At 48.2% G+C, this 26,461-nt stretch overlaps 1 protein-coding gene across 1 annotated transcript; it reads left to right on the top strand.

The window, feature by feature from the left end:
- The first annotated feature begins 18,406 nt into the window (after positions 1–18,406).
- On the top strand, positions 18,407–18,978 carry LOC111081592. Its single transcript, XM_022377696.2, has 3 exons — positions 18,407–18,511; positions 18,566–18,721; positions 18,783–18,978. Exons 1-3 carry the CDS (start codon positions 18,484–18,486, stop codon positions 18,920–18,922), a joined length of 324 nt encoding a protein of 107 aa, XP_022233388.2. The 5' UTR covers positions 18,407–18,483; the 3' UTR covers positions 18,923–18,978.
- The last annotated feature ends 7,483 nt before the right edge of the window (positions 18,979–26,461 follow it).

Genomic DNA, 26,461 nt, shown 5'->3' on the forward strand with positions numbered 1-26,461 from the left:
TGCTTCCAGTCCCTGTCCAGGCCACTCCACTAAAGTCCAGTGTAGTCGCAGAGGCTCTCTCTCTCTCTTCACTCACAACTGCTGGCCCACTGTGTCCTCTGGTCATGCATCATAATCAGCGGCGTTGATGGGCCGCAGCGGCTACACTGCTGCTACACTGCGCGAAACGGCCGCTCAGTTAACACCTTTCAGCATTTATAAAAGCCTAAAATAGTTGCGCGCTATGATTTCTTACTTGGCCAAGGCGATTTCAAGCTGTGCTGGACTCACTCGCAGCCGGACCGGACCCATCGTCGGACGTGGCCTGCAGGCAGAAGCGTTGGAAGCTGCCGCCTGCCGCCGCAGCGTCCGAGTTGGAGTCGGAGTCAGAGTCCCAGTCCCAGTCAGTCGAGCATGCGCACGCTGAGATCGCGATTGTCAGACCGCGGGAGAGACCGCGCGGCCGTCAGATCTGGAGTCAGTATTATCTTGAAATAGGAAGGCCCCTCAAACGAATAGCAGATGCACTTCTTCAGCTCAGATATTTATCATTTGAAGTTTAATTCTTCCTACAGATCCTACAGATCCTACATGATATATGTAAAAGGAAACTTTTTTTTAGACATTTCCACCATTCACTTTTGGATTGAATAGCTTTGAATGCCTTTTTTTTGTTCTTGAATAGAGTATGCCAGAGGAAAAGCCATAAACTGCAGTTTAGGCTGGTGTTGGGGGCCCCCCCTCGTTCTCATCCCACATTCATGGCTCACGTCCACATCTTGGCCACGTTTTTGCTTCAAGTTCAAGGCGTTTGAACTCTTGACATTTGCCAGCTCTCCTCGTGGCTGTTATGGGCTCTTGTTGCTCTGTGTCTGCTCTGTGGCCATTGCCATTGCGGTGCCTCGTAAATGTAACAACTCGATTAGCGCCAAATATTCCGCCGCCGGCTCAATGCAAACTGGAGCGTTAGAGTGCTCACTGGCAGAGGGTGAGGGAGGGAGTTAGGGAGGTAGGAGATCCGCCAGAAGGAGGCCCAGCATTAACGGCACGTTCACGTCGAGTTGGCACTTTTCCCTGCCACTAATTGGCCTGCCCTGGCTCTGGCCCGAACTAATCCCATCTGAACTGGCCCGCTCCACACAGCTTTTACTGCATATTGGACGTGGTTCTGTTCGATCCCATTCCATGCCATGCCACGCCACTCCATTGCATCTCTATGCGGCATTTACCACAGAGAGATGCGCTTATGACGAGGCTGTCCGGGGAGGCGCCACTCGAGTGCCAGGAGTAGTCCAATTGGCCAGACAATAGAGCAGTCCAAAAATGAAATGCCGCAATCCAAATATACCCGACGGAATGTTGTTGTTCTGTTTCGCGCTGTTCACGTGGTTGACGGTTGAGCTCGGAAAAAATGCCAGGATTACCTTGGCGCTGGCACGCAGTCTGCTGCAACTTCCCCCCCTGCCGCGGATTGGTAGCCGCACTCAATCCACACAAAAGAAAGCAAACAAAGGGAAGAGAACCATGCGTGAAGCAGGCAACAACAACAACAGCAGAAAAGTCCTTCATCCATTTGCGCGGTTTCCGCCATCAGAAAGCCTGGTCAAGCGCATTAGGCTCCGCCAAAATCTTTTGTTAGATGTGCACACACACACACACACACACACACACACACACACACACACACAGATATCGGAGCAGGTCTAAGCGGTGCACGGCTGATGCATTCGCGAACATTTGTAGCTGAGCTGCTGGGCCAAAATGCTGCAAATACTCTCAACAAATAACGACAAGAATCGGTGCAAATATCGCAACGCAGCTCGCTCTACACTTCGGGGGATTGTTGCACAATCTGCAAGTTTAGTGGCAGAGACAGCAAAGCCCTGCCTAAAATTGTCGCACATAGCAACGGCAGGAGAATAACAAATACAGGTAGCTCGGAGGGTGAGCGGGACACCGGCACCCGGCCAAGCCGAGTTAATTGACTTGGCTTACACCAGGCACAACAAGAGACCGCGACCGCGACTGGGGGCCCCCAGCCCGACGACCACTTCATCATCTGCAGGAGGAGCTGAGAGTGCAGTTGGTAGCCGGCAGCCGGGATCCAACGAGGGGACCAAGTTATGACGGCCAACGTCCCCTCGGTGCGGACTAATTTCGCAAACGTGGCCAATCAACGAAGGCGTCTGCAGTTGGGTGAGTGCAGGAGGACGTGGATGTGGCCAAGACAGAGCCACAGCCACAGCCAAAGCCAGAGCCAGAGCCAGTAGCCTGAAAAGCCATTTGCAAATTAACTTGAGGCTAGACTACGAAGCATCTAAATTGTATTTAAAGTCGTGGCGGACTGCCTGCCTGGTTTGTTGGGTGAGCGAATTAAATCACGTACTAGATTAAAAATTGCCCATGAAATTATTAATATTTCAGCAGCCAAATGCCGAATGCGGGGCGAACCGGTTCGGAGGAGATAAACGCACTCATAGCCATAGCCATAGCTGTAGCTGTAGCCATAGCCATAGCCTGGCAAACCAGACAGAGCCTTTGTCACTTCATAAATCGCCGTATACTGGAGCGGGGAAAAACAGAAACAGAACCAGAAACCGCATGCAAGGAGAAATATTTATGCAACTGTCAGCAGGTCTCAAGCTGCGCCCCATTTCAATAAAAATCAATCAGGTTAAATTTATAGAACACCAAGCAGCCGCTGGACAGCTGTTTAGCGCCCCTTCCATGCCGTACCGATGGCTCCAACCAATCTGCCTGTCACTGTGTAGGTGTTATATAATGCATTTGGCCAACGCCACAAAACAAAAGCCGCTGACTAGCAGCTCTTGTTCCGCGCAACAGGCGGTCCCCGGCGCTGACTCACCAGCAAAAGTCCAAGTCCCCACCCCAACCCACCACACCCAAAACCTGACAGCACCTTGCAGACGCAAAAGCCCACTGGAAAACCACTTAAACCATGCCCGGACAGTCCGGTCCAGTCCAGTCCATGCCTTGGCACGTTCTCCCCCCATGACAATCTTTATATATTTATTCAGATCTGGCATATATGCATATTGGGGGATTGTACGATTGCAAGTATATGGCAGAACAGATATTGATTTATCATATTTCCTGACAGCACAGCACAGCCAGAGTCGTGCCTTTATTGTTCTTGCAAACTTCAGTTGCGGGTGGTTGAGTTTGACAATGTTTAGTGGGTCCCACCACCCACCCCACACAACACTCTCGATAAGGATTAATTGTTGCAGGACTGCATGGACTTAGCATGGGTGTAAGGCAAGGGGGGGATACAATATTTATTCTCAGACATAAATCAGTCAGAGAAGTAAACCAGAACAAATTCGCACATTTAAAACAATGCGAAAAACGCTTCACACGTTGGCATAAACGATAATAATTTCGCTTAATTATCGCACAACAATAATTCCATTCGATCACGATATGAGCGAGTCGTGTAAGCCATAACTCTGCCCCCCTCTCACTCGCCACACAGAGCGCCACTCGAAATAGACAATGCATTGCGGGCATTAACAGCGTTTTATGGCCAATGCTGAAAACAATAAAAAATTTGTCAAATTGCCACTGTGCAGCAGTCGCAGCAGCAGCAGCAGCAGTCCGTCGGCAATTGCTGGCCATTTAATGCCATTGGCAAATTGCATTTCCAATTACAGCCCAGGGAGTGGCAGCACCTACCCTCTGGCAGAGCAGAGTGGACCAGCGCCCCCTTGGACACCCAGTTGTTTGCTGATCTGGCAATCACCTCTGCCCCGAATGGAGGGCCAATAAGCCATTTAAAAGTGCATGGCTCAGGTCCTGGATTCACGCATCCTTATCCCGAAAATTGAAAGGGGAAAAAAAGCAAATAAATTGAATCGCTTTTCCGGCGCATAATGAAAACATTCCACAAAGCGATTCCAATAATTCCGCTGGTCCGCTGTGTGGAGAGCGAGGGGAAAAGCAGCCTGGAATGATTTTCCTCATGACCTGCTCTGAATTTTATGTTACAACCAAAACTCTTTGGCCAGGCCATTTTCAATTTACGAAAATGCGGGTCCTACATCCAAACCCTACACCCAAACCCCCCATTCACTGTCCAGCTCATCTGAAATGCACACGATGGGTCCTGGCATCATGTTTGGAATTCGTTATCAAGTTGGGTGGGTGGGTGCCTGGGTGCCTGGGTTTCGGCTTCCCCCCATAATGGTGTGGCATAAATTGCCTCAAAGCGAACGATAAAAATCGAGCCCACTGCAAACGGCCCACTATTAATTAGAGCAGCCTCTGGACTCTGTCTCTGGACTCTGTCTCTTGCTCTGCGAGTCAAATTATGGCGCAACAAATGGCCAAAAATGTGATAGCGGAACCCAACAGCTGGTTGGGTAAGAGCAAACACAATGACCCACAGGGCGGCCCACACTCCACTCCACTGCACTCCACGTTCGGGACAGGACTGTTCGGTGTACTCCCAGGCTCGGGCACTCTGAGATGGAGCGACTCATTGTCAGTTGTCGCCAGTTGTCGGCAATGACGCAGCATTGCAAACACCCAAAACAATTTCAACTGGTTTTGGCTCTCTCTCTCTATGCTATAGCGAGAGAGCCTCGCATTCATCGACTTTCAATTTCATCCCATAAAGGTTCCCTTCCTCTCAGGCACACCAGACTCCATAATTAAACGGTGCAGCACCCATGGAGGCAGTGTGGCCCATGGTCTGACCCATTTCGAGTGACTGTTTTGTTTCGCTTTGGTGCTATCTGTCGGCCCTGCCCAGCCCAGCCGTCGCTCCTATTCCGACCGAGTCTTTTGCTAGCTTTGTCACTTGAAGTCGAGGCAAGCAATTTGCATATCAGTATCCACTGCGTCCGGCAGTCTGGCGATAGGCTTTGAATGGCGTTTCACGTCTGTCGCCGCATAGCTTTCAACTGACTGCTCATTGTGCTGTGTGTAGCCGAGGGTCTGGCCCAACTTTATTGCCAGCCCGTTTGTTTGACCACTCGAAGGGGCTGGCAGGGCTGGCAGGGCTGGCAAAGGGAAAACTGCAACACAGCAGATTGTTACGCATATTCTTTTGGCAGGGTAGGGGCAGCAGGCTGATGTTTGTTCAATTATTAAATAATAATAGATTTATTTTAGCCTGTAGCTGACGACTCTGTGACTCTCTGCCCTCTTTGGCTACAGCTGTGTAGCTGGGTGTGGGGTGGCACTCATTTTTCTTGTCAACAGCAGACACAGACACACAGAAAAAGGACTGCATCATTGTCAGTTTTGCAGCGCGGACACATAATTCTCAGTTACATAAATCGCATAACTGTGTCATGTCTGCGGCGCGAGTGCGAGCTAGTCGGACCCAGTTCTTGGCCAGACTTCACACGCAACTGCGAGTCGGCTGCGGGTTGCTGGGTGTTGATTATGGCACTGGATACGAGTCCAAGTCCGAGTCCGAGGCTGAGCCACTGGCCACGGCACGTAGCCGGCGTGACTTAAATGCGTGTCACACTCTAGATGATTTTTATTTCGTGGCCCAAATTGCTGCGATGACAGCAGTCAAAAGCGAAATGGTTATACTCAACCCATTGTTGACCATGAGATGGGAGCCGGGACGGGACGGGCTGGGACGCGAATTGAGTGCTCCTCCTCTCTGCATGGATCCTGGGCGTACTTTCTTCGAGCGTTGGCCTCTGGCTTATATTATGCTAATTTTATACTTCCATTGTTCGAATGCACGCATATCACTTTATTACGGGAGATGGATGCAGATCTTGTTGCTGCTGCTGCTGCTGTTGCTGCCGCTGAAGAAGGTCTCTACAAGTCTAACCGACGACTCATTTGCATGGCGGCTTCTGCCATTTTTGGTCAGCAAAGATCTCAACCTCAACTGTATGCAAATTTGCGTTTTTGTTTGTCGGGGCCCACTGCAACTCAACTCGAGCAGTAAGTCAAATCACAACGACCCCAAAGGAGTGGTGTGTACCCAGCAACCGCTGGGTCGGCAGAAGGAGTGGGACTAGTGGACTGGCGGACTGTTGGACTGTCGACTGAGGATAAGGGTAAGTTCCAAACTTCCTTTGTGCTGTCAGCGACGAGAGAAATCATCAATAAAGCAGGTTCGACTTGGGTCCGAGGTGGGGTTTGCGACTCGCATGCACATGGCCCACAAAACAATGTTGAAATCAAAAGCAAAAACCATTAGCACAAAGTCACAGACAGCAGCAGCCACAATACTTATGTCAGGGCAACTAAAGCCGAAGTCCAAATGCTCTTAGACATTGAATAAGAAACGAACTTTAAGCAGGTACAGATTGGGATTTTGGACGAGCTTTATGGAGCGTATTTGCGGCGTTTCTTCAGAGGACTAATCAACTATTCATCCTCTTAGCAATGCATCCAAATTGAGTCGCACGAGGAGTCAGCCACAGCCCCCAACTTAGATAGTGTATGCTGGGGAGAAGGAGAAGAAAGGGACTGAGAGAGAGAAACAAAGAGGCAGAGAGAGAGAGAGAGGGGAGTAGAAAAAACTTTACATACACTTTGGCGGCAATATTGAACATTTGTTTTCATTCAGCGGGAAAAGTTGCATTGAAAAGCTTGGAGCGAAAAGAGCACAGAGCTGAGAGTCAGTCAGCCAACAAAGTGATTGATGTCGTTGTGCGCTGTGTGCCAATAAATTATCAAACAAAATTGCTGGCCGACAGGCGGACCAGCGGAAAGACATTCAGACCGAGAGACCGACCAAGAGAGACAGACAGACTTATCGACCATATGCTCGCTCGACTGGTCGAGTTAATGATTTGGCAATAATTTAACATTCGTAGACCCCAAAAAAACATTTAAGTGGCAAGCGGAAAATTGCACAGCGAATTCCTTGACGTTGCATGCCGCATACTTATGACTAATGCGACTCGCACTCGTACTGCAAGGCAATTACAACGCTTGCAACAGCAGCAACAACAGCAACAGCAACAACTACAGCCAGAAATACAAATCAATTAAAAAACTTGCCAAGCTTTTGGCTTCTATCGTCTTTCAACGCCCACAAGGCCCCAGCATTGAGTTCAAAGTGTTCACAGGAAAAGTCTCTTCAGTTTTTTTTGCTGCAGTTTTCTTCGCCTTATGCTTTTTTTTTTCTGTTGTTTTGTTTTGTTTTTTTTTTTATTTTGGATGTCAGGGAGAATTACACGATTTACGATGGCGATGGGGCGACAATTGTGTGTCTGTCTGTCTGACTGTCTGTCTGGCTGGCTGGCTGTCCTTCGCTCTGTGGCGAGGCGAAAGGTGCGCCTGCGCAATTTTCAACAACTTCCACAGCACTCGACACACGAATCGGTGTTACTTGGGCCTATCTTTTCTATTCCTATTCCTCTGGTGTCTGTCTGTCTCTCTGGGTGTAGAGTTTGGGTTGAGCTGCATGGGTTGCATGTCGCCTTGCTGCATTTCTCCGTTACTTTCGGGCCACATCCGCCTGGCTCTTTAGTCTCGACTGTCAGTTCGCCCAAATTGCGTACTGAATGGGATGGGATGGGATGGGATAGGATACACTGGGACGGCATGGGATACGATTGGATTGGATTGGATAAAAGGTGGCACATCGTAGCTGCTGAGCTGCTGCTGCTGCTGCCTGCTGCTGCTGGTGCCAAAAGATGTGGGGCTGGCTCTGCAATCTATGTATGTGCATCTTAATTGTCAGCTGCAGTCTGTGTTAGTGGGTAACTGGGCACACAACGGACCGTAGTAGTGTCGTCGCAGGGACCTAGTTTGGCAGTGCCTTGGGATGGCCCAGTCGCAGCAGCAGCAGCGACAATTTAGTTGTGGCTTAGTTCATGAGCTGTCATTAATCGAGACAGCAATGATATAGTGCCAAGATATTGCCCTGCAGCCAATTACAGATCAAAACACACACACAAGCGAGAGAAGCGAGAGAAATACAAATTTCTGTTCACAACTTTCGCATTGGGCTGCACCCTGGGAATGGGGTTAACACAATTCGGGAAATTGTCACTTGTGTTCTGTTTGCCACAGGAGGAATGCATTCCCTCAACGAGGTTTGACACCGCCACCACATGACATCAAGTGGCATAAAGTAAAAGGAACTATTGTTGCCATGGCTTATGAGGCGAAGGAGCAGCAGAATTCAACGCATGGCCTGTCAATAAAACTGATTCAAATTGCCACTCAACTGAAGCTGCATTTCACTGTTAAATTCGAAGAGCTGCAACAGTTTCGGCTGACGGCTCTAGGCACGATGGATCTGCCAGGGGTATCTCAGGCTGAGGGCTGCGCATCTCTCTCTTGTTGGACAATGGCTCAGCTCAGCTCAGCTCGCGTGACGCGTTGCGTTGGCTTTAATATATTGGCCAGTTAAGACGTGTCACTGGGCACGCCCCTTGGCTGGTTGGTTCCCTCCCAGCGAAGCACCAGAAAATTTCACGCATCAGTCGCTGGCAACATGGCAGTTCGGGCTTAAAGAGAGAGGGAGGAAAGGAAAGCCAGAGAGATATGTACATATATATATACAGAGAAGAGAGAGAGAGAGAGAGAGAGAGAGTGAGATGGCCTCACACTTGCGTAATTAGAACGCCATTAAAAGGGGACCTACAATGTGGCCGTTTGCTGCAAATACTCGCAACAGTATTGCCGGTAACGCCCCCATTATTCATGCTTTGACTGACTCTGACTTCGACTCTGACTTCGACCCGTCTTCCTCTGCCTCTTCGGTATTGGAGCTGAGCTGCTGGCTGAGAGAGACTCTGCTAAATGGAGATCGATGGCCGAGCGTGGTCTCATTAATCAAATGACAAGTAAGCCTGCCCGTCCGACTGCATCAGAGTGTATTCGGAGTGCATGAATGGAGCGAGCGAATGCGAATGTGAATGCCACTCTGAATGAGTGCCGCCGCCTTTTGGGCCAAATTAAAGGTGCGCGCCTGCGCGCTTTCCAATTGAATCGAATCACTAAAGCGGAAACATAATGGCTCCCGCTTCCAACACTTCTCAGAGCTCCACAGCACCAGAGCACAGCACCGGTACAAGACCGATCAATAATCAGCCTCATACTGCACTGAATGCTTGTTGAATCACACGAAAAGAAATTGCCATCAGCGATAAGTGAATTTCACTTGCAGTTTACTCTTTTCCACGACCACACGACACATCCACAGCAGCGACACAGAGGCAGGCGGCGGCGGCGCACCCAGAAATCCCCCCCCCAAAGGCAATGCCTCGCCTGGCCTAATTAAAGTTCTCTGCAACGCCACCCATCCCCACATGAATCTCCGTAGCAACCTGTCCATTACATGGGCGTCGCATCGCTATATCGAATTTTACGCAGAATTCTCGACGAGCGCGTCCCGGGAGCTACATACTGGGTGCAGCGTTTGGACTGGTTGTTTTTCGGTTTGGTTCGTGCCGTGCCTCTTGTGCTTTCGTTTGACGACTGCTTCCAAAAAAAGATCCATTAATTAGCCCAAGCAGCGCAGCGCAGCGCAGCGAGTTTTCCTTTGACAATTCGCAAGGCACTCTCCGCCGGTCTCATTGCTCTGGGTGGTGGCTGGGTAAAATGCTGTAAATTGAACGGGAAATGCAGTCGGCAACAGCCCGCTAATGGGGCTTCATTTTTGTGTGCTGTTATTAAGTGAAAGGGAATATTGGAAATGAAGGTGCTCCCTTCACTGAAAAATATGCTTATAATAATATTTTTGACTCTTTTTTACTTGCAGCCAGCGAGGCACATAAAATTAATATATTTCTAAGCAAATTCTAAGCAGATTTTAAATACATTTTCTACTCTCTCGCTGCGCTGATAAATGCCTGCGTCTCCTTGGTGGCATACTCAGACAAAGACATCGTCAAGTAGCGCTGCTCTGTTTGGTTCTGTTCTGCTTTCCCCTTGGACCCACACAAACGACTTGTTTACCACATCAAATCTAATAAAAATCACCACGCACAATTTGTAGCCGTCAATTGGGGCATGCAGCAGTTGACAGTTCTCAACTGTCGCATCCTCGCATCAGCATCAGCATCCGCCCCCCTCGCATGACTCGTATGACAAATCTTTGGCGCACACTCCGGTGCTCCGGGGCTCCGGTACTCTGATATAACGACGCCAAGAAAGTTACTTTTGTAATGGGTCTTTGCATTATTTCTCTCTGGAAAAGAGCAACTGGGGGGGGTTGATGTTGTTACATATAGCGAATCTTTTTTGGGCGCTAGCTCGACAAGTGATGAAATAAATCATTTCCTCTCTGCACGTGATGATAAGATGGAGATGCCTTCTGCCCTACGGATACACACACACGCACACACAGCTATAGATACAGATACAGATACATAAGCGTACTGTATATTTTGCTCTTCAAAGTGCAAGTGTCAATTACAAACCGTGTCAAAAATGTCAAAGTCTGTGAGTGAGTGACTGGCCACGGACGGCTGACTGAGGGGAGCCGTCGTGAGTGGGTCGTCCGTCGTCCGCATGTTGCCACAACGCATCGGATCGGCTTTGACTATGGATTTGCACCCCCCACAGGGCGGGCAGCGTCATACTCATCAGCATCACAGCATCGCAGCATCGCCACGACTTCGACAAGTTTGTCCTGTCAGCGCCACCGTCGCGCAGAGTTTATTACATCAATTTGTGTGTCCCAATCCCAGTCCCAGTCCCTGTACCGTGTCCCAGCCCCGTCTCTCATTCAGCCATCCAGAGCAGCAACGAGAGAAATTTGATACAAATGAGTTTTCACACTTTGCGTGGACGAGACGAGAGGCGATGCGATGCGAAGCGTATTCCTATCTATCTCGTATCCATCGTTCACACTCTTGTGTGTGTGTGTGTGTGTGTGTGTATCTGCATCTGGATATGTATCCCCAGTATCCTTTTCCATCAACGTGTAAATTGTGTGCTGTCAAACTTATGACACTCAGCCATGATACGGCAGCCACAACAAACAAAAAAAAAAAAAACAAAAAAACAAGAACACAAAATATGAAATGAAGGGAAGATGGAAACCCAGTTGGGAACGAGTTTCCACCAAAGGAGAGCCCGCACCCGCACCCGTTAGTGTAAATTAGATTTCGCTTAGAGCTGCACTGAGACTCTCCTCTGGGAGAGAGACTCTCCGCTTTGATTGTTTTTCTGGGATGAGCAAGGGAAAGGGCAGAGGGAACGGGAACGGGAACGGAGCTGAACGAAGGCAATATGCATTCGATGCTTGCTGGTACGAGTAAGCAGCATATTAATTGCTGCTCATTTCCATGTCTGTGCTTCGGATGCACTCCTCTGCAATTAATATTTGTCGTGCCCGAAACGGGGCCCTCAGCATGTTTCCCTTTCGGTTTTTAATTATCTCTCTCTCTCTCACAAGGGGCCATGACTGTCTCTGTTTGGGCCATTCCCAACGGACTGCGTTCGCATATTAATTTATAGTTTCTATTAGTTGGATCCCCCCCCTGATGACAGACAACAGCTGGTGCCCAGATCAATACGGAGTCCAGGCATCCCTGGGGGGGTTGGGTCTGGCATTTACCAAGCCGAAAAATGGCCTAGCCTTATCTTTTATCGTTTCGTTTTATTTCGCCAATCTGCTCGCCGCTAATTAGCTCTTAATACAGTTAGCTGTATGTCTGTTGATAGTCCCGTTTGGCGGCTGCAACTGCAATTGCAATTGCAACTGTCTGGCGGCGGCCTATCGTGCCGCACAGATTATTCACAAATTAACACCAAGCAAGACCAAGGCTGCACATGGCATGGCCAATTGGAACTGTGCACCTCCAAATGGCTTGAAGCGGGCATGAATCAGTGGAACACGAACCGAACCGAACCGAAACCAGAGAACCCACCGAATGGAAAACAAAACACCAGAAACCAATGCTGAGAAATCAAGAATTGTGAATCGAAGAAGAACAGAACAAAAACACATACACACACACACACGGAAAAACATCCAAACGAGCGCCACGCACTTTCACACACAATTTTCTGCACGCACTCAGCCAAAAAGCGTTAATTACACTAATTATGTGCTGCTCCTCCCCGGTGGTTCTGCTGCTGCTGCTGCTTCAGATAAAGAAAATAAATATGGAAAAATAACTAAAATATCATTTTGAACAATGAAAGATGGGGTAGATGCGCGCAGAGACACGGCGGAACACTTTGAAGTGCTCCAAATAAAACTGCAGACACACCTCAACCTCAACCAGACAACAAAACGAACGGACCAAAGGGGGAACGCAGCCCAAACAGGCCAAGAAGAACCCAAAAGCAAGAGCAGAAGAAACCCCTTTGAAAGCAATTATATGACCAAACGGAAAAAAAAGAATCTTTGTAGCAAACAAAATATAAAATACAAAAAAAAAAACACATTAAAAATTGAAGCCGAAACATAAATCTTGTTTTAGACTTGAGCTGGGGCTCAAGCGGAAACCAGCCAAAGAAGATATAATAACTAAACTTTGGCAGTGGCTTAGTGGCGGCGGAAGTGGAACTATACATACATATATACATGAGTGGGCCAGGGATAGGGGCAAGGGCAATCCGCCTCTCAAATTAGCATAATGTCTAATTGCTTCATTCCATTCGCGCCTAAATATAAACGGTTTCTATGTTTTGTTTTGTTTTGTTTTGCTTTATTTTTTCCTTAATTTGTACAGCCCTTTTCCATTAATTGCCGGCAGACGCCCCAAACATTTTTGTTCTGGTAGGGGGGGAGTTACCAGCCCCAAAATAGAACTCCTCGCCCATTATTCGGTTCGGCTAATTAGCATTTATTTTTTGTTTGTTGTTGCGAGTGCTAATTGTTGCTGCAAATGTTACCATATTAATTTATGCCCACAGATGCCTGCATTCCACTCGGGCAAAACTCTCAAGGATGTTGGGTATTTATTCACACAGGCACTAGCTGCATTTGGCTGTCAGTGTTGGCCGCGTGCCTACGAACGCAACGCCTCACACAGTTAGTCAACTGTGCAAATAGTTGTCACCATTTGTGGCAGCAACATGCGCTCCTCCGTTGCGCCTGGCTTCAGAGATTTTACGTTCAATTATACGGTCTGACAGAAGTGATAAAATGGCATCGGCCTGGCCATGCGGCATTTAAGTTGGCATCCCAACTGGCAGCAGCTAGAGCTGCACTAAATAATCATTTTAATGGTGTCTCAGCCAGTCTCAGCTAGCAGGTTATATCCACCACACCACACCAAATCAAATTCAACTCAATTTGTTCTTTGAAAATCCGCCAGAGGGTGTTTTTTGTTCTGGATTCCAATTGACAGGCATCCTCCAATCAGAAGTGCAAACTATCATTAATCGATGCAAATACTAGCCCTATAAATCTTCGTTGGCCACCCAAAAAACACACATGAAAAGCGTTTCCTAATTGCATTTTCAATTTCAATTTATGCCATTCCCACATCATCATCATCATCATCATCTCCAAACGAACGTGGTTCACAGCTCAATTTCACAAAAGCGCTGCGATTATCATCAGCATACTCCACCTCCAACTCCAGCTCCACTGACTCCAAGCTCCAACGACTGTTCTCACATGTCCAACTAAGTAGAAAAACGACGGGCATTTTTGAAACTAATCCATCATGTTACGGCCCCGTGCCCTTGTTCGGATACGTTTTATATATGGGGACCGCCCTTTAAATGAGAGCCAAATGAATGAAACTTTTGAACAATTTATGAACGCGCCCAAAGCTGTAAAGCAGCGGATGAGATGACAGCCGACATGAGGAGACAGGAGGATAGCAATGGAGGAATGTCCAACCGAGCGGCCGGTCATCTGTCATAACTTAATTTTTGACATTTGAAAAGAATTGTTGTACTGTTTGGCTGTTTGGCTGTTGCTGTTGCTGCCGCTGCTGTTGCTCTTCAGAATACTCTCGCATAGATCAGAACTTTCCACAAGACCCCAAAAATGTCGAAGCGCGGCTCGGTATTGTTTTGATGCATGCAACAACTCATCTGTGAATTATGATTTATTATCTGTTTGCCTAGAACGCCTTCTCAACGCCGCACCGCTCCCGCCACCGCCACCGAATAATGTTGCACTTGGCCAATTTCAGTTGCTGGAACAGCTGTGTGTTTGGATTTCAATTTGAAATTGAATTAGAATTTCACTCGTTGATTCATTCATCAACATGTAGTTGTTGTTGTTGTTGTGGGTAAGTGTTCAGATGTCTGTATCCGCAGCTCGGACAAATTTGTGCTTGTCATCAATCAAATGTTAAACATTGAAAGCATCCCAAAAAGCTGCTGAAATAATTAAGGAAGATGCAACATGCTTACATGAGCGTACACGAGTGCCACAACAACAAATTTAATTCTTAATTCATAATTCATAATTCACGATTCTCAATCTTTGGGGAAATGACAAATTTCGTGAACTCTTGAGCCCTGACCTCTGGTCCTTGGTTCGCATAATTGAATGCACTTGAAAGGGGGATGGAGGAGTGGAGAATATCGAATTTAATCATCTTCGTTGCAGTTCAAACGAAATAAACCCTCGTCCAAGTTCATTAAAACGGATTCCAACAGAGTCTTGCAGCTGCAGCAAGCAGCATCATCGCACAGTAGTAGTTCGAGCACCTGTAAGGAGCTGTGCTCCTGAACAGTAGTCGAGCCATGGGAAGCCTCAACCTGGGACTCCGTAGGTAGCCAATTTGTACGCCCCACTCTCGCAGATAACCAGTTGGCAGTGTCCACAACAAATTATTCGAGAGCCGAGATCATAAACCGCTGATAGTCCTTGTCACCGCCCACAGTTCTGCGTCTCTGTGTCTGTGCGTCTCTGTGCGTGGGGCAAGTGGAGTGTCTACCTACTTGCCAGTGAGCGTACTCCTTGCTCGTCCTGGCCATGCTCCTGCTCCTGCTTCTGCTTCTGCTCCCGTCTTACTGGAGTACGCATCACAATGCGAATAGTATTGTGGAGCCCCTCCAGCATGTGCTTCAATTTATTTATTTTTTTTTATATTTTGACAAGCGCGCAGTGTCCGATTGCGTTTCGAGTCCTTGGCAGGGATCAAGATATGAAATGTGTGTCATCATTAGTACGCAGACAAGTCAGGGCTGGGCTGGGGCAGGGCCACGACAAGTCAAGGGTTCTGTCCAATGTCCTTATTATACGGACCTCCGTGCTGGAGACCCAGCCACAAAACGTTGATGCCATAAAGTTCCCCTCCCCCCGATTCTATTTCTATTTCGATTATATTTTTGTTCCATGTATTTTTTTTTTTCTATATTATATTTTGTGCCCTTTGTTTGCCTCGCAGACATGCTGGACGGGTAATAGTTTTCTTACCTGGTCACCTGCTTTGTTGTTCTTTGCCAAGGAGCAGGCGCTGGCGCTGGCTCTCCATGCCTTGTATCCTCTGCTGGCATGCCACCGCATAGACACATATTTATTTATTATCGACGACAGGAATGAGGCTGTGCTGCTCTGCTGCTGGAGGGCCATCATCGCTGACATTCACAGATCTGTGGTGCTCTGGCTCTCATAAGTATTTGCCGTTGCGTAACTGCCTCATCGCCCAGACTAGTCCTGGCCATCCAGAGCGTGCAAGCATTCTGTCTGTTCGTTAGCAAAAGATGACCAGGAGATGGCCTCAAGAGGCCACAGAGGAGCACATAGAAAGCGTCTGAAGAGCTTCTCAGAGTCAGGGCCAGAGTCTGTTGCATATATTGAAGCCAAGAACTCTGCCGGGGCATAACTCATTCGAGCACGTGTTGCATGCTGCACGATACCATGCGGTGGAGTATCAGTTAGAGTTTGAGCTGACCGCACTAATGGTATCAGTTTACAATTTCCCCGCAGTACTTACAGTTAGTTGGTGGCCAGCAGCACACGAGACGTTTATCGAAAAAGTTGATAATTTTTTGCATTGGGATTGTCCCCTTTAAAGAGTGCCCCGTGCCCCTCACCCCGTACACAGGCTGCCAATTGGCTATTGAGAGGCGACTGCGCCACTCCTTTTTGCTCCAATTTCATGATTTCAAATATGAAAATGTAGTTTATGAAAGTTCCTAGGGTTTCCTAAGGTATTTACCGACCAGAAACACAAATCAACATCTAATCAAAACATTGCGAGATACACTAGGGAAGATGCATGGCCCAAACACACACACACACACACACACACGCCCCAAAATATTTCCAGTTAATCATGGGCCAGGACCACGACTGCTGGCAGCGGAGGTGGAGGCAGGGCATGCGACAGATTCCACGAATGCCGATGTGCGCCAAGCCCTCCTAGACCTGTGCATCGCAAACACATAAGACTTACATAATAATTGATGACATAGGACACACGTAGGACAGCCGAGACATGTCCAAATATACTTGTCTGTGTGTGTGTGTGTGAGAGAGAGAAGAAAACAAACAGGCACAGGGGGACACAAAGGGACAAGAGGCAGAGGCGCATGGAAACAATGGAGGAGGCAACTATCTAATGATCGATATCTGCTAGAACAAAGACATAGGCAATCTCTGGGTAACTGCCCCGGCGGTTTGTCCAACTCCACCCAGGTTCCAGGTTCCAGAAGATCCCAGGCCCATTCCCAGTTCCATGCCCGGCCTCGTACGTGAGCCACAAGCCCCCTCCACAGACAGACATTGCGTTGACAAAGAGCCGTTGACAATGCCCCGAACGAACCCAAAGGACAACGATGCATGCTGATGGGAATCTGAAGGAAACGCACAAGGAAAAATATTGAAATAACATTGAAAACAGCCTCGGCAGACAGCCAGCAAACAATTTGTGGTTATCTCTGTTGGAACACAGGTAGGGCAGGGCAGGGCAGGGCCCGAGATGTGATAACGATCGAGAATGGGAATCGAGAGAAGACTGAGAGAACCGAAAACCAAAGAATGCCTCTCTATGTCATCTTTTTGTCATCGTTTGATGTGGTTAGACTTGGGAATCCATCTCCTTCTCGTTGAGCTCTCTTTGAAGCGTGGAAAATATCAATTTACGCAAAGATCTGCGACGAGTCGATGTCTAAGTGCCCCCCCAGCTGATTGTCATCAGTTTAAGTGATTCCTTTTGGTGCGGTTCGCTTTGTGAGTATCATCATTTGGCTGGCAGCTGGGATGCATTCGCCAATCCCAGAGTTGATCACTAATTGCAGATCAGTCGGGCAAAGCCAGAGGTAGGCACGGCACAGTCGCCGTTGCAGTTGCAGTTGCAGTCCCCCTCTCCTTTCACTTTTTATTTTCATAATATAAAAATGATCCACGGAGGGAGCGTGCACATAAACGTGTATTACAAACTATAACAAGACTTTAATTGCCCGCCGGCGCCGTATCACAGCGAGCTGTGAACCGAAGGTGTTGCTGGTCAACTCAAGGATATCCTTCATCATCAGCATCATCATCATCAGCTGCGCCCAAACCTTTTTAATTAACCAAAAAAAAAAAAAAAGCGAACCCATAATTTAGGAAAACACTTTTGGCAACGCATCCGCATCGAGTTGCAAGTCGGTGCCGCTGGCTGGCTGGCTGCCGTTGCCGCTGAGGTGCCAGATCCTGCTGCGTTTGTTTCATGGCCAGCCGCCTGCCCCTCGAACTACAGTTAACGCCTAGAAAAACTGCCGTGGCTAAGGGCGCCAGAACAGCGAGAGAGCGAGCCAACTCACGCAGCGTTAAATGGAGGCCAATCAGCAGCCAGGCAGCCAGGCAGCCAAGGCACCTGCAGCGACCGACTCAGAATTGGAATCGGAATGGAACTGGGTCTGGGAATGGAAAGAAGCGCGGTCCCATCCCATCCTCAGTCGGCGTTAGAAAATTGTTTCCAAATCATATGTTGTCTGACAGTAGTTCTTATAACGCGTTGTCTAATTTTTATTTATGGCTTCCTGTTGGGACTCCGCCGCATTCGTATCTCAGGGCCGCAGTTGCTGTTGCTGTGTTGCTGCCTTTTGGCCACGTCTGACTTGCAATTTTTGCGTGTGTTGCAGGTGTAAAATTTTGGCACCTTTGCAGCAGCAGCAGCAGCAGCACTCCAAGAGAGAGATGGAGGTGTGACCATAAACATTAATCAGACTGCTCCTGGCCAGGCCAAGCCAAGCCAAGCCACTGGGTTAGTAGTTGGCCGCAACACTGCAACGCAAAGGCAAAGCGACAAAGCCAACAAGAGAAGCGACAAGACGAGATACTCGTACATAGATACGGTGAAAGTGGGTAAAGTGAGCGCGAATAACTCGAAAAAAGAGGTTACTGGGCATCGCAGCGCATCGGGTATTTTAATCGTTAATTGTGTTATTTATTGCGGCTCAATTCGTGGCTTAAATGAGCCTTAATCAATTCGCTTTTTATCGTGCCAAAATATCTCGTACTACGAGGCATTTTCTCATACTACGAAAAGAGTGGCACTAATTGCTAACAGTAGTCAGTACAGTAATCTCTAAGTAGCATGCACAAATCAATTTCAAACATGCAGCCATGGAGATGGATTTTTGCACCTCAAGTGGAACCAACACATCTGAAATCTAAAATCTACAGGCCGTGTCAAGATGCGGTTCTATTTGGCTCTATTAAATGGTATTTGCAGTTTCCACAGCAACGAAAAACTCAAATTTAAAATACTTTTCTTAGTGCTGGCTTTTTGTACAATAACAATAAATGGCCACGAGGCGTGCCCGGGCTCACATGGTCCGCTGTGTGGCAAGAATGGAACATGCTACATCACCTTTGCCAACGAGTGTATTCGCAATCTCTTCAACAGGCAACAAACCGCAAATAGCTTGAAAAGTAAGTAAAATCATGACCTTAAACTTGATCAGTGACTGATTGATTGATTCTATCTCTATAGCATTCCAGGTGGTGCAGCGAACAGCTTGCACACCCCACAAAAAGCCTCTTTGCAGGTTTCGCCAAATGACAAACTGGAGTTTTAGTGAAAACATCAAAGGAATGAGCACAAAGAAGCCTGAAAATAATTTAAACCATTAATTAACTAATTAATAATTGGATGGAAAATATAATGCAAGCCAGGATAGCTATGAAAATACTGCAGAATTATTCTAATGAAAGTGTTCCCATATCCATAACTCCAGTGCGATCTCTGGGTTCCAAAAACAGCAAATGCCATTAGGTGGATAAGTCAAAAACAGATTCAGAGCGGACTCCGTTCGACCCAAGCAGGGTCTGTCACTGCCATCAAGCGGCTTGTTAACAACCAAATGATTAATGGAGGATGGTGGATGGTGGTGCCCGACTATCAACTTCACACTCGCTACAATAATTTCAGACTGCAATTCGTTGACTTGCTGACTGGCTGAGTGACTGACTGGCTGAGTGACTGACTGACTGAGTGACTGGCTGACTGACGGGGCCACTCACGTAATTAGTGTTTCGGGGTATTCGGGCTTTAGTGCCTTTTGCCATTTTGCATGATGCCCTGCGCACATTTTGACACCCTGAGTGCAAGGTGTTGACGATAATCATCGGTAATTGCTCGGGCATCGGACACTTGAAAGCTCTTTTCAGGATACCTCTGAGCTGTGAGCATCCGTTCCAGCCAACGCTAAGTAGGCGCCTAATTATTTTGACACCTGCTGGGCTGGGACGCAAGTCGCGGCCCGTAATTACAGGGTATGCGCACCAAGCTCACACCTCGATCAAGGCTGACAGATTTTTGGCAAACTCGAGTAGGTGCTGAGCTGCAGCAGCAGCAGCAGCAGCAGCTGCTTCCTCTGGGCGGGTCTGGCTATCATTGATCGCCCCTGGGACTGAGACTGAGACGAAGACCAAGAGCTAGCGTTTATCAACTCCTTTCATAGGGCCATCTCGGAGGCCTAGCCGATCCTCGATAAGGTGGAGAGAGAGAGCTCTTTGTTTGCCTTTGTAAACGATCCAGAACAAGTCCTGGTACTAGACTCCTGGGCAGAACTAACCCGACCATGTGTGCTGCTGCTGCTGCTGCTGCTGCGGCTGCTGATATGCCCATTGTCAACGCCTTACGCATTTTAACAACGCAATTTGGGCTTCGCTTCCACACATGTGAGCCGGCAGAAACCCAACCTGATGCTATCTGAATCTGAATCCCAGGCACATCCACAGCACGATCGCAGCCGAGCGATAGCGTGGCCAGAATATGCATAGGGATCGGATCTCTGCTCTGCTCTGCTTACACGCAAGCACTCCTCCCTCTCCACACACATCCTCTTCCTCGAGCACCTCGTCTTACAGCAACATGTGCGGATTTGCTGCTGGTCCCGTCCCTTGTAGGTGTCAGCCACATGAGGATCCTTCCGATGGCTATCTGTGTGTGTGTGTGTGTGTATTCACGAGAGAGTGGGAAAGAGAGGGCGGAAGGAGACAGTTGGTAGAGCCTGTTGTTCTGTCCCCAGGTTTGAGGTTTGTTCTGAGGTTTGATAGGCAAATGTGAGATCTTTAGATTTAATGGAAGAGATTGAGGCATGGGCGGGTTGCAGATAGGGGCCACAAATGTGCGGTTATGTGCCACAGATGGCACTGTGGAATCAGATAGTCAAGATTAGGGTTGGTTGCGTTGATCTCAAGGAATAGATCGGGAGGATGTGTGGAAAAATGTCCCATGACATGTGCATGGAAGGGCAGGAATAGAATTTAAAGGTTTGCCAAATATGTTCCCCCCCTGTAAAGTACCATAATTAAGCGTATTTCTAGCTCTCTCTCTCTCTCTTTTTCCTACTCCCCCTCTTGTACTTGTTTTTGTCCGCGATCTACGCCGCAGGACGCTACGCCGCCATCTGCAAAATGACAGACGGGCCGGGCCAGTGGCTGTCACTTCCTTTTCACTGACAGCTGCTCCGCACACGAACATGGCTGGCAACGAGCGGAATTAAGGCAGAGTCCGTCAGCCTACTTTGTACTTCTTAATGGCAAACGGCCCCAAAAACTGACAGCCGGTGGCTCATCATTAAACTTTTGACACTATTAGTGGGTGGAACGGGGGGCACTCGGCACTCGGCTCTCGGGTCTTGTTGGCTCTGTTGTTGTGCCAGCGCGGCGCGACGGCAGTTGGCAAACATTTAGTTCAACATCATCCGTGGGGGCAATAAAATAATTTGAAAATATTTTCAAAACTATTTCGTTCAACACCGCACCCCCCACTACCCCCTTTGGGGCATTCCATTTTGAAAATGCCTGCGACCGAGTTAATATTTCGTGTCTTTTCTTGCGGCTTTGGCTGGCTTTCTTTCTTTCTTTCTTTGGGTTCTGCGGTCGAATTTTATTTTATTTCTTGATAGCTACACATCTGAAAATCGCTCCGGCTGCCATTAAGGAAGACAATTCAATTAGCTGCCCTGTCAAACTCCCGGTGTATGGCCGTCCATCAAATCGGACTGCTCTCTCTCTTGCTCAGACTCTGACTAGCACCAAACTTGCCCCCATTTGTTGCTGCTGCTGCTGCTGCCTCTTGTGGTCTCCTTTGCATTACTTTTCAGTGGCTGCGCGGTAATGAAGCAATTAATTATCGCATGTCTGCCCCGTACGTACCACCATCCCCGCACCATCGCATCCGCGCTAAGCCATCGCTCGGGCGAAATTCCTTACGAAAAGCCAAAAGTTAATGCCGCTCTCCCCACCGCCTCGTGCGGGTGGGGGGTGCTCCGTTTCAAGTGTCCAACTCTTTGACACTTTGCGGTTGATATTTTAAGTGCAAGTCGTTTTCCATTCCGCTCTTTGGCCTCTGATTTTTGCGCATCGCCGCATGGGATTGAAAACAGCTTTCCAAACGGAAAAGTTCTCTCTAAGTTCTCTACCCCCCCCAGTCACAGCGAAACAAAGAGAATGCACCAAAGGTTCTGAGGACATGGAAAATTATGTATATAAAAAATACTACCAGGGAAAGATAATGAATAAATGCTGATGCCTCCAGATACTAGTCAACCCACCTGAAACGTTGCATTCAGCGCACAATTTTCACATTTTCAACCTTGGATCGGGGGCCGCACTTAAAACAAAGTGCACGCATTCGACCCAGTCACACAAAACACACAATTAGCAGTTAGACGAGAATTGTGAGGACACACAGAAGACCCAGAGGTGAAGCCCAGACTCAGAAAGTTTTATTTGTTCATCGATTGAACTGCCGCTAAATCGTAGTGTAACTATATTTCTGTGTTACCTTTTGTACATTTGCCGCGCCGCGCACCGAAAGGCAAACAAACCAAACTTCAGGCTAGGCTCTCTCTCTCTCTCCCTGTCTCTCTCTCTGTCTCTCTTTGTGCCCAGGCGAGTGTGTGTATCTTTCTCTCTGACCAGTTCAACACTTTCTCACACTGATGACGGGACGGTTGATGGTGTGGTGTGGTGTGGGTCTGACTGTCGGTCGTTCTATGAGTCAGTGCTGGGGTCTGGCTCAACGGGCGGGCGGCTCAATGCAATTGCTGCCAATTAGAATTAATGCGTTTTTTATGAAACCAGGCGAAAACAAGAGCTCAAATTTCCAGACGACACTGTCAGCACCCACCACACACACAGCCCCAAGCCCAAAGCTCTAGCTCCAGCTCCAGTTCTTCAGTTCTTCAGTTCTCCAGTGCGACAACAATTTCCGTGCACTAAATCATCGTATTGACTGGCCCCGGACAACGTTTCTCGGGTCTCCAGCAGTGCGGGCGGTGCTGCGTGGCACGGACCTGGCACGGATACCAGACTGGATCAAGTCAAATTGCCAATTTGTGAGCTCTGGCGCTGTTGGAGTCGCGCACCCGCCCCCCGCCCAACTAGTCATAATTGTGCGTTTTGGAGGTGCAACAGCAAATAGTAGAGAGACAGGCCACAAAGTCAGCAGCTAAAGACACCAGCAGCAGCCCCGCCGCACAATGGGCGGCAAATTGGAGAGATATTTCATGAAATATAACACGTTGGATGTGCAGAATGGGATTTAGTTGAGAGAGCGAATAAATACGATTGCTGCTGCTTGAGGGGGAACCCACAAGAGCAGCAGCTCCGTTGAATATTTTCCACTAGATAAAGTTTAAGCATTGACTCGGGGTATACCGAGTATTTGGTCCCACTGTGTGGCCATTCCACTTTCGCAGCGAACCCCCTAAGAATCTCTACCCTCTGATCATTTTAATTGGTGGCGGCTTTGTGGCAAGCTCTGGGCCTGCACTGAATTGTCAGCTCGTTAGGGGCCCGACAGGACGTAATTATGACCTCAGACCAGCTCCACTGCTGCACCCGCCTGTGGTGGCTATTGAATTTAATTAATTAAATTATGAGATAGTGAGAGAGAAGGGCCAGCATAGTGGATCGGGTGTGTGGGGATGAGTCCCTTTGGCCCGTCAGTCAATGTTCATTGGAAATGCAACAAAAGCTGCATAGAAATTACAGCTGTCAACGGTGCAACGACACGGAATACGCGAGTGGCAACGTTGGCAGGACCCACCACCCAGAGCCAATCTGTCGGCACTGTTTGTCCTGGGCTGGTAGGCGACCGACCCCTCCTTTGTTTTGCATTTCCGCAAATGGGTCAAACCCCAAAAACAATCAAGCTGCAGAGCGACCTACCCGACAGACAGACAGACACAATGTGGATGGGGATACTGGGGAGTGGGTGATGGGCAGGCTGAAGGCTGATGGGCAGGCAAAAGCAGACACTGGCATGGCAATGAGACGGGGCACTAATTAAGTGGGCGTAGATCCGTGTGGCACATTTCGAACGAGTGGGCGGGCAGGGGCGGGGGCGGGGGGGATATGAAAACGTGGTTTTTCATTATGGCGTCGCTGACAAAGTTTTTGCAGTAGCCTCGGCTCAGCATGGCCAGCATGGGCAGCGTGACAGCCTTTTGATTGAGCCGCGCCGCATGTCAGGCACCGACCCGTCAAGTATACGCACGGTGCGCACCTCCTGCCAGGGTCCAAGCGGTAATTAAACTGCCTTGGCCCCGACATATTGACCTACAGATGGCGAAATCCGACTCCATACATTTATAGCGTGCAAAATTTATCGAATTCCTCTCAAAATCGTTGGAACGGACAATGGCTCGAGCATCTTTTGTAATGCTAAAATTGCTAGCTGATTGATAGATTGTTAATGCAGTGTGTGGGTGGGGGAGGGGGGCAAACAAATGGATGAGCAGTCGGTGGGCGGAGCCACGCACACATATGTCACGTCGCGACAATGGAGCCTCTAACGCCTAACGCCTATCGCCGTGGCATAGCGGATGTTACGGCCTGCCTCGGATTGTTTATTATCAGCTGGGGGCGATAAAAGTGTCCCTGCCCTGATTGTGCATCATTTATTTTGGCCCCCTAGTCGTAGACGTAGTCGTAGCCATTGTCCGGGTCGTACCTTTTATTGTTGTTTTCTTTTGTGGCCGTGCCAAGATTTGCCTCCATTCACGGGGAGCTTGTCAACACGAAATGGACATGTATCAATTAATCTTACGCATGGGAGCCACCAGCCGGGGCAGCACTTGCGATGGCAATGGCGTATCCTTATCCTTATATCAAAATTCAATGTGCATACAACACACACGACGCTCGGCTCGGCTCGGCGCGGGGAGGCAATTTGTTTGATGGCGCTCGCTGTGCCCCGGCCAAGATGTTTGGGCCATTAAAGGTCATGAACATAAATTACGAGTCCGGGCAGAACCACCTTATATACACTTCAAAAAGTAGAAATAATTATTTAATTCATGAATAGAATAGAAGCTGGCTGCTTCGTGCGATAACTCATCAAAGTTTAATGCACGAAATATCAGAGATATACTCGGTACAAAAATGTCAGTTGGTTGGTTCGATGCTTTATCTATGTCCGTGTCAGGGACTGGGTCTGGGGTCTGAGTCGTGTGTCCTTGTCGTATGTCCTCCGTGTGCCTCGCCTTTTAATGCGTACCATGCCATGCCGTACATATTTGGTTTTGGCTCGCAGACGGGCTAAGCCCCGTTGACACGTACTTGGTTAAAAGGAAAATGTAACTTGGCGCAAATGACGAGCATATTGATTAGGTTCACGCACCGCCCCCCTCCACACACGATGTAAATGTAAACACACAGATGAGTGATAACATGCTTTTAGCTCTCAAAACACTTTGGGGTTCATTTCGCTTCGGTTCGGTTTGGTTTGGTTGGGTTGGGTTCTGGGGAAACTCATTCAATTCCACGAACGGCTTCTGTCAAGCTGTTCTACAAATGGTTGACAATTCGAGTGGCGGCCTAGAACGTGGTCGGTTGATAACTGTGGCTATGAGAGGCATGTTTAAGAGGACAACTGCATCACCTGTTGCGGCAGGTGGTGCACAGGAGGAGGGGGTTATTTAATTAAACTTACATTTCTTACCAATTCTAGACACTTCCTCTCACTCTTGCGGGTGTATTGTGTCTGTCGGCTGGCATTGGTTTAACTTTCATCAAATTCAATAAAAAATACGGGCAATAAACGGGCATAAAGCAATACAGAACAAACAAATTGAACAAACATAAACAGAGCAAAAGCATAGTGCCAAATCAACTGAATCAATATTATTATAGCTATTACTTTAAACAGAAATTTTGGCCATCGAACCGCTGATGAATACAAAAAATGTTCAATATGTTTGTGTTATCACAACTAGGCCGTAGTTTCGTGATAATAAATTGGCAAAAAGGTAATGGCAAACTGCTGTGCAAATTTGCGAAATTTGGACAAATATTTTGTACGAATTCGTATCGAAATTTGAATATAAAAGACCAGAACTAGGGGCAACAGATTATCATTCGCCATCTCAAGCATCAAGATGATGAGGAAGACAACGGCGATCTTTGGCTGTGTGCTCATAGCCCTGTGCATAGCAAGTCTGCCGTTTGGGGCAGCCGTCACCTGTGAGGCGGATCCCACAGATGCGGCCTGCATCGATTGCACCGTCGACACAACCAATGCCGAGTGCGTGGCTACAACTACGGTAGCAGCTGCAGCCACGACAGTGGCAGCTGAAGCCACGACAGTGTCAGCTGAAGCCACCACAGTGGCTGCCGAAGCCACGACAGTGGCTGCCGAAGCAACTACGGCAGCTACTGCTGGTGAGACAACCGCTGCTTCCGCCACAACAACGGCTGCTGGAGCCACAACTACGGCTACAACAGGCGCAACTGGCGCCAAAAAGATAAAGCGGAAAGTCAGGTTTACGCGGAGAATCAAGGGGGGCAAGCAAAACAGGAACAGGAATAGGAAGAGGAACCGCAAAATAAGGCGCAGGAGAAGAACCACATCGGGTTAAGTAGCCTCAGAATGGATTCACGTACACCGCCAACCGACATGGGACATGCAGTACAAGGACATGCAAAATACTTTATCACACATTTTCTTAAATCAAAATTAAATTGCACAAATATAAAATAAACATTGGAAAGCACATCTGGAAACTCTGTTCTTGAACTGATCCTAGTACAGAGTACAGGACATGCTCAAAGGAGTTGTATCCGCTGCCACATGCACCGGAAAGTATGCTATGGAAACGGCTTTGATTGATGCACTAAAAATTACTCGATTCCAGCCACAGACCATTGCTGATGGAG

This window comes from Drosophila obscura, unplaced genomic scaffold (genome assembly GCF_018151105.1).
Source record: "Drosophila obscura isolate BZ-5 IFL unplaced genomic scaffold, ASM1815110v1 contig_186, whole genome shotgun sequence".
Taxonomy (NCBI): domain Eukaryota; kingdom Metazoa; phylum Arthropoda; class Insecta; order Diptera; family Drosophilidae; genus Drosophila; species Drosophila obscura.